This window comes from Neofelis nebulosa, chromosome 2 (assembly GCF_028018385.1).
Source record: "Neofelis nebulosa isolate mNeoNeb1 chromosome 2, mNeoNeb1.pri, whole genome shotgun sequence".
Lineage (NCBI taxonomy): Eukaryota > Metazoa > Chordata > Mammalia > Carnivora > Felidae > Neofelis > Neofelis nebulosa.
In genome coordinates, this window is record NC_080783.1 from 206,267,280 (window position 1) to 206,282,163 (window position 14,884).

At 56.3% G+C, this 14,884-nt stretch overlaps 1 protein-coding gene across 12 annotated transcripts in view; it reads left to right on the top strand.

Annotated features, from left to right (window-relative positions):
* Nucleotides 1-206: 206 nt before the first annotated feature.
* The window catches only part of HSPG2 (heparan sulfate proteoglycan 2), a 101,311-nt gene continuing 86,633 nt past the window's right edge, over nucleotides 207-14,884 (top strand). For 11 of the 12 annotated variants that reach the window (XM_058718720.1, XM_058718722.1, XM_058718721.1 and 8 more), the window contains exon 1: nucleotides 208-365. In XM_058718720.1, coding sequence (XP_058574703.1) covers nucleotides 303-365 — 63 coding nt within the window. In that variant the 5' untranslated portion in view covers nucleotides 208-302. Of the gene's footprint in view, nucleotides 366-14,884 lie in introns of all 12 variants that reach the window. The other variant, XM_058718730.1, reaches the window with a different exon arrangement.

Genomic DNA, 14,884 nt, shown 5'->3' on the forward strand with positions numbered 1-14,884 from the left:
GCCCAGTTGGCTGCGCCGGGGGCTCGGGCTCCAGCGAGCGGCGCCCGCAGTCCGGGGGCGGTCCGGGGGCGGTCCGGGGGCGGTCCGGGGGCGGGGCCTGGAGCGGCGGGGCGGGGCGGTCCGGGGTGGGGCCTGGCGCCCGGGGGCGGGGCGGCCGGCCGCGGGGCGGGGCGGGGCGGGCGAGCGGCGGGAGGGGTGGGGGCGGCGGGAGCGGGCCGCGCCGTCCCGAGGACTCCGCAGGCTGGAGAGCGGGCGGCTTCGGGCGGGCGCCGAGCGAGAGAGCGAGCGGAGCCGGCCGGGCCATGGGACAGCGGGCGGCGGGCGCGCTGTTGCTGGCGCTGCTGCTGCACGGGCGGCTGCTCGCGGTGAGTGTGCGGGGCGGGGGGCGCCCCGGGCCCCGCTCGCCGCGCCCGCCAACTTGGCTGGGACTCTGGCTCGGGATTGCGGCGCCCGCCAGGGACCCCGGGCAGGCACAGGCCGGCGCCACCCTCCGCGGTGGGGCAGTCCCGAGGGGCGTCCAGGGAACCTTGCGTGGGGTCGGGGGCGGGGCCGGCCCGCGGGAGAGCCCATGGGTCGCCCGGCCACGTTGCCGAGTCTCCCAGTCGCTCTAGGCATGGCCCGGCCTGCCATTCCTGAGGACCAGGCGGAGAAACTTCGAGCAGGGCGGGAACTTGGCGGGGCAAGGGCACCCCTCTCTGTGCCAACTTGGAAAGGGGGCACTCTCTGGTGATGGGGAGCCTATCAATCCTCACTGGAACTTTACCAGGCCGTCTGGCCCGTTGGGGAGCTAGTAACCAGGCAGGCACAAGTAAAGAACCACTTCGGACACAGCTGAGGTTTGTGTGGAACACCCACAGGCCTTGGAGTCCTGCAGCCCAGGGCTTGAATCCATCCCTGTCCTTTTCTGGAGTAGCTGTGTGACCTCCGGCAAGCTAGTTAACCTTTCTGAGACCAGCCCACAAGGCCAAAGGGAACTCAAAATGCATGACCTCCAAGTACATATAGCTTGAAGGTGGTTGGCAGGACTGGATGGAAGGCGCATGAAAGTGCCTGGTGCTTGGCCTGTTAAGTGGCGGATGTTCAGTGGGTCTGTTTCCCACTGGCCTCTTCCCGGGTCCTCAGGTGCAGGGGAGGCCTGCCATTACAGCCCGGTTCCCGGCTCTGAGCTTGGATGGGCCCATGCAGAGGGAAAGAGAATGCTTGGCCAGAAGACGCTCTGAGGACCTGAGTGAACTCGAGAAGGGTGGGGCAGGGGCAGTGGGCAGGCCGCTGGTGGCAGATGTGGGTGGGGGCACTTTTGGGGAACTGGGCCTGCCCTGGTGAACCACAGAGCCACCCCCACCCTCTTTGGGGTGATCTTAGGTGGTCCCTGTCCCTGCCACTGCCCTCTTCCCTCCCCTTCTCAGAGCCAAGAGAGGGGCTTTTCTAAGCCGGTGTTCACCCAGTGACTGTATCCCTGCCACCTCTATCTCACGTCTGTGCTCAGCCGTCACCCCAGACCTGACCCCTCAACTCTCTTGCCCCGCCCACCTAGCAACTCTCCTCCCCCACTCCCTGTCTGCAGGGCTTCCTTAATCCCCTCTCTCAGCCTCTCACCCCTGCACATCCAGCAGGGCCCAGCCAGTTGCTTCCCAGTCCCGATCTGAACTTGATCTTTACTTTTCCAAAAAAGTAGGCACCGACCTAGCACATGGGATGTCTTCCTTTTCTGAAACTCCCCCAGCTCTGCCTCTGCGGAGGGGCTCCTGAATGCTGGGTTCTACAGTGGTCAGAGTGAGGAGGAGGGTGGAGCTATTTGCTGTGTGCGGGAGGAATTTCAACAGAAATTCCAGATTGCAGCCAATCATCTCATTCACTTGTTCATTCAACATATCTTCATTGAGCAGCGTTCCATGACAGTCAGTGGGGGTTCAAGGGTTCATTCATTCGGCAGATATTGCTAAGCACCTACTGCATACCAGCGCATCTGGCTGGGGTTTACGGGTGAGCAAGAATAGGTCCTGTCTTTGCTTTCCCAGAACTGAGATGGGTAAATAGGCAGCTCCAATCCTGTGGGATTATGGTCTTGTCAGCAACCACACCGAGGTCTTCAGTGTCCCACCCCCCGGCTGATGGTGGAGAGCTGGAAAGATCTTGGCTTCTGGAGTCTCATGGACCCACAAAAGCTGAATCCCAGCTCTGTCATTTTCTAGCCTGTGATCTGAGGCAGTTTCTTCTTCCTGAGCATTCAGTTTCCGCATCTGTAAAATGGGGTAAGGAGTTCATGGTACATTTTTTAAATGACATCAGGCTCCTAACCCAGTGCCCCAGCAAGCCTTGGGCTCTTCTTCGCCCACTGCCCTTTATCTTTTCCGCCCTTTGGTTCACATCCACAAGCCAACAGTGCATGGGTGAGGATAGGACACAAGCGAAGGTAAGGTGGTCCTTAGGGAGCTCAAGACCTCCCTGGGGGCAGGAGACAGGAAGCGGTGGTCTGTGATTAAGTGTGGGAGTAATTTCAGTTCAGAGGAGGTGGAGAGGCTTGCTGGGGGTGGGGGCCAGGCCCGGGTGACTCAGCGCCTGCCTTGGCCTGCTGACCCCTTTTCTTCCTGCTGGGACCTTAGCCTTTCCTTTCTTGGGGCCAGTCCTGCCAGGAGACCGGAATCTTGAGGGGGCTGCCGTGATTACGGTGTTTTCCAGGGCTGCGGAGGGAAGTCACTGAGATACCTGTTTCCTGCCTCGCCTGGGTTTCCTCACCAGGGAGACTGTGGGCGGGCAGGAAATGGAGGAGCCTCCCCTTCCCTCAGGGGTAGCACCATCTCAGACGCCCCTGGACATAACTGGCATGCTCTGCATGCCCCCTCCCCTTGCCCCAGACTTGCTGGTGGGAAGGGGTTGTAACGAGTGTGCCTTGGGGATTTCCAGAGGGAGGGCTATAGGTCATAGAGGGAGGCGGAGGCTGGAAGGGGCAGAGATGGCCCCGCTCCCTGTGTGTGGGGAGTAGTGGCCCCCGCCTGGCTTGGCCCGGGCCTGTTCTCAGGCTGAACACAGGCAAGTTGGGATCCGTGGGTCTGAGGCGCAGCCTGGAAGACAGGGTGAAAGGAAGGTGGCAGAAGGTGACTGGGTTGAGGGCTTGAGGTGGTAGGGAGGGAGGTGCTGGGGTGCCAGGTCATATGATAACAAAATAATATGGATAGTTAACACTTATCGAGTGCCTACAGTTTGCCAGGCACAAAGTTTCTCAACAAATTCTCCCATGTCATTCCCCTGCTCAGAATCTCCCAGCATTCCCCGCGTTGCTCACCATCAGACCCACGCCCCTGACCTGATATAGTCCACAAGGCCCTTTGGGATCTGGCCTCCCCCACTCCCTCTACAATCTCTCCTCTTGCCAACTTTCCCCTTGCTTACTCACTCTAGTGACACTGGTCTTTGTTTCCCGAATATGCCAAACACACTGCCACCTCAGGGCCTTTGCATCTGCTGTTCCTTCTACCTAGAACATTTGTCCCTCAAATATTTACATGACCCTCTGCCTGTCTTCCTTCAAGTCTCTGACTATTCTGCCCAACATACTCTGTCCCCTTACACTGCTTTTTCTTTCTTGTCACTATCTGACATGTATTTGTTTACTTAGTTCTCTCTCTCCTCCCTGCCCCCCATCACCAATTTAAGCTCCATGACAGCAGGACCTTGTGCGTTTTTGTTCTGCTGCTCTGTCTTTAGCACCTGGCAGGTAGTAAGTGCTCAGTCAATATATCTGTTGAATGCATTAAACCATAGCTAGTAGTGTGGTCCCCATTCTCTAAGCAGAGGACATCGAGGCACAGAGAGGTTGCGTAACTTGCCCAGTGGCTCACAGTACACACATACTCAGTGGTACCATGAGCCAGGCTTTGACGCCAGACAAAGCTCTCCTCGCCACTCTGAGTCCTATCTCACTTGTTTGTAGCAGGCAGTAGATGTGAATCAAACCGTTGTCACCGATGTTGATAAAAGTAAGAACTCAGGTCTGAGGTAGTGCAGAGGCTATCTCAGACAAGGAGTATTCAGGTCTGGCTTCGGGGACAGAGGTACTCAGGATGAGCATGTCTCAGTATCCTGGGGCCTCCTGGGGATGCCTATCCTGGCAGGAGCCTAGAGAGACTTAACTCCAGGGCAGTCATTTATGGGACTACCCGTTCGTTTGTAGGTTTCTTAATTAGTCTCCTCGTCAAGTTTTCCCTGAGATCCTATAAACTATCGAATTACTCCCAAAGCTTGAAGGCCCAAGTGGGCCAGGCTGGGCCCTACCCTGTGTGGGGACTGAGGGGGAAGAAGGCTAGGTGCCTTGCATGGAGCCCTCACTGGGTTCCCTGGTTGGCGCCTGGGGGCTCAAGGTTTAGGGCGAGTCTGCAGAGGTTCCAAGGCTGCTTGGCCTTGGGGCGAGAATCTCAGGAGAGTCAGAAAGGCTGCCCAAGATGTGGAAAGATACAGAGCCATGATTCAGAGGCCACTTGGAAGCCAGACATAGATTCTGGACCCTCAAGCCACTTGGGATGTTCAGCTCTGGACTTTTGCCCCCCACCCCAGTCCATCCCAGATGTGAGAGGTCAGGCTAGAAGAAGAATGGGCGAACTTGACCCCATCCCCCAGCAGCTTCCCAAGGATATGGTGAGCACAATGCCCCCTCCCCCCAGGGCCGACCCTGGTCTCGCCCCCATCTCCCTCCTGCCGGGAAGAGGGAGGCTGGGCTGAGGATCCTACCCAGCTGGCATGTTGCCCCAATCCAGGCCTTGGCCCCTTTGGCCCTGCTGCCCCCTCCTGCTCCCAGGGCCTGGCCCTGGCCTGCTGGCCGCCCCAGCGCCCAGAGCTGGCTGACTGAAACCTAGAAGAATGTGTGGAACTCGCTTTGCGGGGAGACGCCAGCCTCACTGCTGGTGTTGGGTCCGTGTCAATAGTGGCCTTGAGAGGGGAGCGGCTCATGGCTGCTGGGGGTGGCTGGGCTGGGGGCACCATCACGTAAGCCCTGGGAACAAGGCGGCTCTTTGAGGCCTGGGAATGTGAGGCTTTCAAGTGTCGGCGGCCCCCAGAACCCACCCTCCCCACCTTTCCCCACGCCCACCTGTGCCAGAGTCGCAGGGACCTAGGAACATCCCCTGTGGCCTCCCTGACGTGTCCTTAGGACCAGCTCCCGACTACCTCCCGGAGCCCTTTCCCTGAGGCGTGGAGGAGGGCACCCTGCTTCTCTGTTCTCTGGATTTTAGGGGGGCGTCTATCTGGTGCACAAAGGCTTGCAGTGTGTGTTGAATGAATGAACGGACCGCTGATGTATGTGATTAAATATCCCATGAACTAAAGTCCCCTACAGGTGTGTGGTAGATGTAGAATGTATTCAACAAGGATTATCGAGTATCTTCTAAGTACCTGATGGGGTTCTAGGCGCCGAGGTTACAGCAGAGAACAAAAAGTCAAATTCCCTCCCCTCGTGTTACTTGCATTATAGCTCGTGTGGGAAGACAGATAATAAATATAATATGTCGGAGGGCAGTAAGCGCTCAGATGAAAAAAATAAAGCCGGGAAGAGGGTACAGAGTGATGAGGGATCAGGAAAAGCCTCTGATAAGATGACACTTGAACAGAAGCATGCAGGTACCTAGGGAAAGGGCCGAGGGAATAGCTAATGGAAAGGCCGGATGCGTCCAGCATACCTGCGGAAAACAAGGAGGCCGATGTGGCATGGGTCGGGGGGAGCGTGGCTGATGTGCCGAGCCTGGGCCACGAGAAGGCCTTTGCTTCTGAGTGAGATGAGGGGTCACTCTAGTTGCCGTGCAGAGAAGAGAATGCGGAGGGTCAAGGGCAAAAGCAAGCAAGCCGAGATCCAGGCCAGAGACCATGGGAACTCCTACCAGAGCGATGGAGTTGGGACGAGGCGGCCGAATCCTGAGTGTATCTAGAAGGTAGGGCTGACAAGAAATTGCTGATGGATTGGGGAAGGGGCGGGACAGAAAGAGAGGAGTCTGGGAAGTCTCCACGGTCTTTGGCGTGAGCATCTCCAGGAGCAGCCACTAATTGAGATGGGAAAACTCCAGGGTGTGTTGGAGGGGGCGGGCATAGGGATGGGGGCAGGAGGGGGCGGACTCAGAGCGGGGGCAGTCAGCAGCACCCCACGCACACCCAGCCCAAGCTGGGGCCTCTGCACTGGCCTGTGGAGCAGGTGTGTGTGTGTGGTGGGGGGGCACGTCTTGCTGAGGATGCATCTAAGGAGCTGCCGGCTGGTTCCTTAGAACCCCACGGCCTGAGCTCATGCTTAGGTATTTGTCCGTTTATTTAGAATTTACCGCCTTCCCCCCAGTTTAGTGTGGACGCTCCATGAGGACATAGACTCAGATTTTATTCAGTGCAATTTGCCCAGTGCCCAGCAATAGTAGGTGAACATTTATCCAGTGAATAAATCAATGGCCTTGGGAGAAGGCCAGTCAATAAGGCCCAGGCTCCTTGCAGAGGATTGAGAAGGGGCTGCTTTGGCCCATGGGCACAGGGCAGCTGTCCTTCCCTGCCACTGCACTGTGCTGAGACCCGGAGCATGTGGGACAAGCTGGGGTGCCCACACTGCCATCTTCCGCCTGTCTGTGTCCTCACTGGACTTGGAACCCCTTTCTCTTGGGTCCTGTGATCGAGGGAAAGTGTGGGCTCAAAGGGCCCTGCCTTCAAGTCTTAGTGCAGCCCAACTGGCTGTGTGACCTTGGGCAAGTTCCTTCATCTCTCTGAGCCTCAGGTCCGAAGTAGAGATCATGATGCTTGTTTCCCTGGTGGACACGAGACCCTGCAGACGCCCCTGGCTTGCTGTGCGCAGTGGAATTGGTGTTTGACAAATGGAGCTGTTGTGTTAGTATCGTTCCTGCTGAGGGCTAAGCCAGAGCGACATTTGGCTGCGGGTTCCCGGTGCCCAGCAGGGCACACTTTTCCTGATCAGAACTGCTGCCAGCTGTTGACCGAGACCCCGCACTGACCAAGCAGATGGAAGCCATTGCTCCTGTCCTCTTTCTCAGTCCAGGAGCCCTGGATGGAACTGCATCTGATCTGTCACTGCCCCCCTTCCCCCACTGAGGCCGCAGCTGCAGGACAGAGTCCACCCTTCCACCCTGATTGTTCCTTCCTGGTGGGGGAGCAGGAGGGGGGCACACCCCGGGGTGTGGCCTGGGAAAGGCTGGGGCCTGTGGACGCGTTGTCCCCTTCCCAGATGTGTGCAGTTGGGCTCTGAGCAACCAGAGGCGTGGCCCTGTGGCTCCCAGGGGTGCAGAGAGGATGTCCATGCATCTTAAAGGGAGTGGCCAGGGGGCTTCCCGGGACCCTGTCCCAGCCCCGCACTCGAGGAGATAAGACCTTGCCCGGGGAGCCCCGAGGGAGCCTGCAGCAGGTCACTTGCCAGGGTTGTGGGGCTGCACAGCCCTAGTTCTGACCCCTTTGGGCTCTCAGAGAAACGGCGGGGCTAAGGGAAAGAGACTCACAAGTGCACGGTGACCTCTCCCTCCACCCTGTGCCTTGGGCTGCTGAGACCTGCCCCTTCCCCACTAGGGTGCGTCACGTCCAGGTGTCTCATTTTGTCACGTCTGGCGTCTTTCCCCATCTTTTCCCCAGTCCCAGTTTGGGGAGGGGGAAGCAGCCTGGGGCTGGGCAGGGGGAGGACTTGAGAGGTGGCCTCGGGTGACCCCACAGATGGTCTCCTGGCACGGGGCTGGGAATTCCCAGCTGCCTCTGGCCCCTTCCCAGCCCACCTCTGGGTCTCTGCCCCCGCCTCTCCCTTCCCTGCCTTCCCCATGCTCACCCCCAAGGAGCCAGCTCTGGCCCCACATCCTGCTGCCGCTGGCTTCCCCCCCTCACCCCAGCTGACTCATCCCCTCTCCTTGTTTGGCGGTTCCAGTTTTCAAATAGTTGCGAACTGGGATCATGCCTCTTCTTGGATGCCTCGCTGGGCTGGATGGATTGAAATTCTGGCTTCATAAATCCTAGCCCCAGTGGCCTCTGTCACTTAACAGGCTTTTCTCCCTCCTCTGCTGTTTGCTTTCCTGTGACCCTTGGGCCAGAAGAACAGAGACCTAGGAGTTTCCTGAGGACAGACCAGTGTCCACTCTGCCCTGGGTCCTCCAAGTTCTCCTCCCCAGTGACCTCAGGCACCTAGATTGTCAGCTAGTGCTCAGTGAGCACACATGCCTTCTCTTGATTAAAAACCGCCACCCTCTCTGGGTGCTTGGGTGGCTCAGTCGGTTAAGCGTCCGACTTTGGCTCAGGTCATGATCTCGCGGCTCATGAGTTCGAGCCCTGTTTTGGGCTCTGTGCTGACAGCTCAGAGCTTGGAGCCTGCTTCAAGTTCTGTGTGTGTCTCTCAGCCCTTCCCCCACTTGCACTCTCTCTCTGTCTCTCAAAAATAAATAAACACTAAAAAAAAAAAAAGCCATCCTCTCTTGAAACAAGCCCCACACGGAGCTCTCTCCCTCCAGGCATTGTTGCATATGATGCTCCCAGCAATCTTGAGGTTGGCCTTCTTATCTCCATTTTGCAGAGGGAGAAACTGAGGCACAGCAGGGGAACGGCTGGCTCAATTCATCCATCTAGTACGTGTCACAGCTGGGAGGGGAGCCCAGGTTGTCTGCCTCCAAAGTCGTCATCCCTCTCCCAGTGGATCCAGCCTGTTGGGTGTAGAGAAGGGGCAGTCTGGGAGGGCTAGTGTAGTCACGACAGGCTACATGGAGGAGGTGAACCGGGCTGGTCTTGGCGGAGGGTACAGAAAACCACGTATCTGCCATGTGGGCTTATCCAGCTCCTACTTCACAGATTTGGGTGCCTTTTGCCCCTTGGCCTCCATCCCAACTTAATGATAACATTCCGTCGGGAAATGGATTTGGCTTTCCCTGGGATTGAGACCCTTGAGAACCTGGATCCTTCTCAGTCACATCCCAAGCTCCTTATGGGGCCTGCAGGTTTTGCCATTTGGAGTTAAGTGAATTTTTGCCAAGTGGGGCCTGCTCTGAGCCATCCGTGTGCCCGCCTCAGTCCTGGTGAAACACAGGGCACAGAACCTCGTGACCCGGCTGGGAGCGTAATCTACGTGTAAGTCCCAAACTGTGTCATTTGAGCATCCTTGTGCAGTGGAAGAGTCAGGAATTCATTCATTCATTCATTCATTGCCTGAGGACCTACTGTGTGCTAGACATTGTGTTATAGGTGTTTTATCTGCATTGTCTACTCTCCCATGTAGTTGGGAATATACCTCCATTTCTCATGGGAAACAGCTCAGTGGAGAGCAGTGACTTGCCCAAGATCACACAGCCATGTGCAGAGGAAGGTAGGAGCTGAATCCACCTCTGTCCGTCCTCCTGGAAGAAATTAGAGGCAGGGTCCCTTCTCTCCAGGATCTCTAGGTCTTGGGGAGGCAGGACCCATGAACCATAAGCACCCAGTGCAACTCGAAGTGCAGGCAGGAGCAGACTGCCAGGGAAGGGGAAGATCAGTTCGGCTTGAGGTATCTGGAAGGCTTTCTGGAGGAAGCGGGGCTCGCAGAGCAAGCAGAGGATTTGGCTGGTGGAGCAAGAAGGCGTCTGGGGCAAGGGTCCAGAAGTCGTCCAGAAGTCCCCGTCGTCTCTAGATTCACATTGTTGTCAAGTGTGTGGGCAGGAAGGCCCTGGCCTGCTGCTGGAGTCATTAACACGGAGGAAAAGAATGAGAGGAAGCCACCGAGATAGCTGATATCCATCCCAGTCCCCCACCCTTTACCTGGCCAGACCAGGAGGCAGGAGGTCAGGGCCTGGGCCTCCACTTAGCTGCCAGCCAACTACTGACCATCTTTCCTGGGCTTTGATTTTTCTACCCACAAAATGGACTGTGCTCTTTCTCTTCGGCCTCCTGCCAACTCAGAGGAACAGAACGTCGAGTTCTTGGAGAAAGCTGGTAGCTTCCCCTCAAGAGATGGTGGTATTCCATTCTTTGGAGCCTGGGGAGGTAGCCGCCTTGCACAGCCTACCATGTTGCCAATCCCATGCCTTCCTTCATGGTTGCTACCAGCCCACGGGTGCCAGGCCCTGCAGCGGGGAGCCAGATGGAGGACATGGCTGCCTGCTCCCTTAGACCTCCTAACCTGTCCTCTCCTGTGGGCCCGGGATCACACCTGCAGGGGTTTGTCCGCATCGGTTCACCCCTGTGCCCCTTGGGTACCTGCTGCTGCGCTAACATCTGGGGTGCTGTCCATGTTTAGTGAATGGGCATTAGGTTCAGGGCCACAGATTCCTGGACCCCTCCTGGCCCTGCCTGTGTGATCCGGGGCAAGTCCTGTAACTTCCCTGAGCTTAATTTTCCCCAGATGCAAAAGGGGACCATTCACTGATTCGTTCATTCAGCAAACATTTATGGAGTGTCAGCTCTGCACCAGGCCCTGGGTTAGGTATAACCAGCCACGGATTCATGGAGCTTATAGTCTGACAGGGAGACCAGCTGGGTGGTGGACTAGTCGATAAAAGGCATGGATTGTGGGGGAGGAGGCTACAAGAGCAGGTTTTCAGGGCCACTCAATCTCTGGGAGATAGCTGGACTCTTTGTGACTCTGCCTTAGCCCCCATCTGTTATTCCAGTTACTTCAGTCTGTTCCCCTTGAAATTAGCTTGTGGGAAGAGGGGACTGGGGGACACAGCTCCCCCTGGACTGGGGCAGGTGAGCAGACCCACAGGGCTGGAGAGGAGAGCAGGCCAGTTTTGTCGTGAGCCTCAGATGAGCTCATGGATGTGGAAAAGCACAGGGGCTATTTATGTTGTGTCTGGTGACTTTTTTTTTTTTAATGTTTTTATTTATTTTTGAGACAGAGAGAGACAGAGCATGAGCAGGGGAGGGGCAGAGAGAGAGGGAGACACAGAATCTGAAGCAGGCTCCAGGCTCCGAGCTGTCAGCCCAGAGCCCGACGCGGGGCTCGAACTCACGGAGCGTGAGATCGTGACCTGAGCTGAAGTCAGAGATGCTTAACCGACTGAGCCACCCAGGTGCCCCTGGTGATTTTAATTTAGGAGAAATGAGAGCTGCACACAGAGTTCAGGTTTGGGGCTCTGTGACATTGAATGAGGAGGGTGGGTCTGAAGCTCCTGCTTTCCTCCTTGGTCCTCTTTTGCCCCTCCCGGGAGAGAGGAAGGGAGGCAGAGACCAGCTCTGGCCTGGATTTGGTTTCAGGAAGTGGGATGAAAGAGTTAAGTCAGCCTGGTTTTCCACCTCCTGGATGGGGGGGGTGGGGGTGGGGGGAGGTGGGGAGAAGGGAAGGGATGGCTGGGGCAGGAATGTGTGATAAGATCAAAGCTTTCAGCCTGCCTGGGCCTCACCTTCGTTTCACCTGAGCAACTGAAGGGAATTCTCTAAACAGAGGAGGATGGAGAACAATTGGGGGAGGGGGGTGCAGGTCCCACCCCTCCCCCTTCACTGCTCCAGAGCCTCCTCACCACCCCCCACCATCCCGCCTCCTGCTGGCCTCAGGTACCTTCTCCAGATCCCATCTTCCAGAAGGCTCAGCTCTTGCCCTGGCAGGACTCACGGCTATGCTATGCCTCCTGCCCTAGTTCCATCGCTGACTGCTCTATGATGCTGGGCCGGTGGCTTAACCTCTCTGAGCCTCATCTGTCAGCTGGGATTGGTAATACCGTCTTCCACAGGGTTTTGGTGAAGACTAGAGATCATATAACTCTCCTGCAGCCAGAAGAGACAGTTGACAAATGACAGGAACCATTAGTTTGAAAATTGCCTCTGGTCCTTGGTACTAGGTAAACCTGGGGGCTCCATTTTGTTCTGCCCCCACCCTTTCAGAAGGCCCCAAGCCCCAGGGTCCATCCTCCCGTCTACAGCTCTTCACTTAGGGGTCTTCATAGTGTTGGGAGGGGAGCGGGGCAGGACAGGCTGTGAGTGCAGAGAGACCTCGGGCTTCTGTAAGTGCCCCCACGGCACTGGCTGGACTGCCTGCCCTGGTGATACCAGGCTGAGCTTTCGTGGCCAGCTGAGGAAGTCAGGTGGCCCAAGCCACCCCCTCGAGCACCAGGGGCCTCAGCACCCCAGCCGCCGCCTGGGCTCCTGCCTCGGCTCTGTCACGGTTAATGATTATTCTGGGCAGCGGGGGACGGGGAGGCCCGCCCTTGCAGCTCGTTAACCACCGGTTGCGCCCAAGGTATGTCAGCTTGGGTGTTCCCTGCTTTAATGTGGTAGCCCAGCTCAAAGGCACACGGCGGCACATGGCGGGACGGGTGGGGAGCAGGGGGCAGGGTCTCGGAGACAGATTGACAGGCAAGCCTGTGCCCCTGGGGCCCTGGGGACAGACTTAGGGCCCATAGGATCTGGGTGAAATGTGAGCTAGGCATAATAGGCCCCCGTGGTTTGGTGTCAGCCGCGTAAGCAGACCCTACAGTAATATACCGGGTGAGCAAGCTCCTTCTGGCACGTAAGAACACGTGTGCTCCTTCTCTCCGAGGCTTGGACCCTGCAGGGGAGTCCCAGCTAGAAGGTAGTATGACGGCTGGGCCTTCGGGGCCGCCGGGCTTGGCTTCTCACCCCAACTCTGGCACTTTTGGGCTGTGTGACCCTGGGCGAGTCGCTTCACCTTTCTGAGCACCCCTTTCGTGACCTGAAACAAAAGAACGCTAATCCCAGCTTCCCGGGTGTCAGCAGGCCAACGTGCGAAAAGTAGGTGAATACCTGGTAATGAATACCCGGGGAATGGAAGAAATGGTTACTATTGTAGTTTTTGTTATTAGGAGAAAGTGAAAGTTGAATCCCAGTCTTGGGCAAAACCAGGGCAGCAACGACCCATGGATTTTGGGCCCATGACTGGGGGATATGAGGGGAGGCGGGGCATGGGGAGATCCCAGGACCGTGTTTGAAGAGGGCATACGAGAGAGCTGGGTGGATGGAGAGAACAGGGCTTTGGCAGGCTCTCTGGGTCTCCCCCCGGCCCCCTCAGTCTCCGAGCCGCTGGTTCCCCACTCCCAGGGGCTGGGTCCTGAGGTTGGTGCAGACTAAGTGAGGGAGGAGGGAGAATTGTTTATTTTGATAACATTAGGGCGTATTCCCCGCTGGCAGCTGCTATTTTGAGAGTCCCAGAGAGCAGGGGCTATGGTTAAATTAGGTAATGTTGCTCCAGAAGGAATGTGTGAAGCAATGAGGCTAAGGGTGCAGCGAGATGACAGTGGATTCAGTCCATATAAAATTAACTGCAACTTGGAGAGGAGCAGCTCTGGCCACTTTATAAGGCGATGGAGGGGGTGACTGCTGGAAGTTGTCTGGGGTGGGGGAGGGGAAGTGATGGCCCGGGGCCTCTTTTGGGGGAGCCTGGGGCCCTGCCCGGAAGCCTGGCTGGCCCAGCAGGGGCTGGCGATGCGGCTGAGGGGCAGGGCTGCTGTGTCCTCAGCTCTGTGTGTCTGGCCACTGCTTATGGGTGGGGCTTGGGATGGCCTGATGCCTGGGAAAGATGGATCCCCGGACTTGATTTCTGCCTCTTTCTTGCCTCGTGAGGTGAGTCACTCAGTCTCAATGGACCTCAGTGTCATCAGTGGCAAAATAACGGTCCCAGCCCCCTAGAGATGTTTCTTAAGGATTAAATCTCTAGAAGAAAGAGGGGAGCTAACTTTTATCATAACCTATGCAAGGTGCTGTTCTCACTCAAAGAATGGTGCATGCTCCAGCAGTCGGGGCCTCGCCCAAACCTTCTGAATCAGAGCGTGTGTGTAAACAGGATCGCCAAGAGATCCTTGAGGAGATCCTTGGGGACAGTAAAGCTGGAGAACCTCTGCTTTACACACGTGGTCTCACCTGATCTTGAGAACCACCCCTGCGATGTGAGAATTACTGTCATTTGACAGTTGTGAAAATTGAGGCACAGAGAGAGAGCCAGCGTGGAAACTCCATCCGTGTTCATTCTCTTCCCAAATTCTATTCCTTCTTGCCCTCTTTTGGGCTGGGCTGGAGCTGGGGAGAGGAATGTCAAAGCCCCTGGCAGGACTGGAGAAAGTCAAGAGTATTCTGTGCCCTTGAGACTTAATCAGACTCTCTTATCTCCATTCACCCATGGGATTAGCACAGCTAGACAGAGGTCACTCCAAAGTCATTACCTACTTCCCATCCTTGGAGAAAGAAAGGGGCGGGAAAGGGGTTCTCTACGGATGTGCTCTGATGGTAAAGACAGTGGCCACTGCCTGACAGGTCAAGGGCTTTAGTTAGGGTCGTCCTGACCATTATTGGTACATTTGAGACTGAGTTCATCTAGCAGCAAATATTTATTTTTTTATTTTTTTAATTAAAAAAAAAATTTTTTTTTTTAACACTTATTTATTTTTGAGACAGAGAGAGACAGAGCATGAACGGGGGAGGGTCAGAGAGAGAGGGAGACACAGAATCTGAAACAGGCTCCAGGCTCTGAGCCGTCAGCCCAGAGCCCGACGCAGGGCTCTAACTCACGGACCGCGAGATCGTGACCTGAGCCGAAGTCGGACGCTCAACCGACTGAGCCACCCAGGCGCCCCAAGCAGCAAATATTTAGAGGAACACTTACTATGTGCCTGGCCCTGAGGAAATACCCTACATTTCCCCCGATTCTGTAGACCCTTTATTATACAGAAATGAACATGTTACTGCCATATATTTAGCATGTACCCTGGGCCACACACTTGCATTCTCTCTTTTATCTATTAAATTCTCCTGCCCATTTCTTCCTCTTCTATAAAACAGAGATAGCAATTATAATACCTATCTCATGGGATTGTTACGAAGATATTTGTCCAGTGCCTGGCACATAGTGTTTGTTAAATAAATATAAGAAATTCAAATAATCCCCCAATGAAACAGATACTATCACTGCCTTCCATTTTACAGACGTGAAAATCGAGGTCCAGAGTAAGAAAGGGACTTGCCT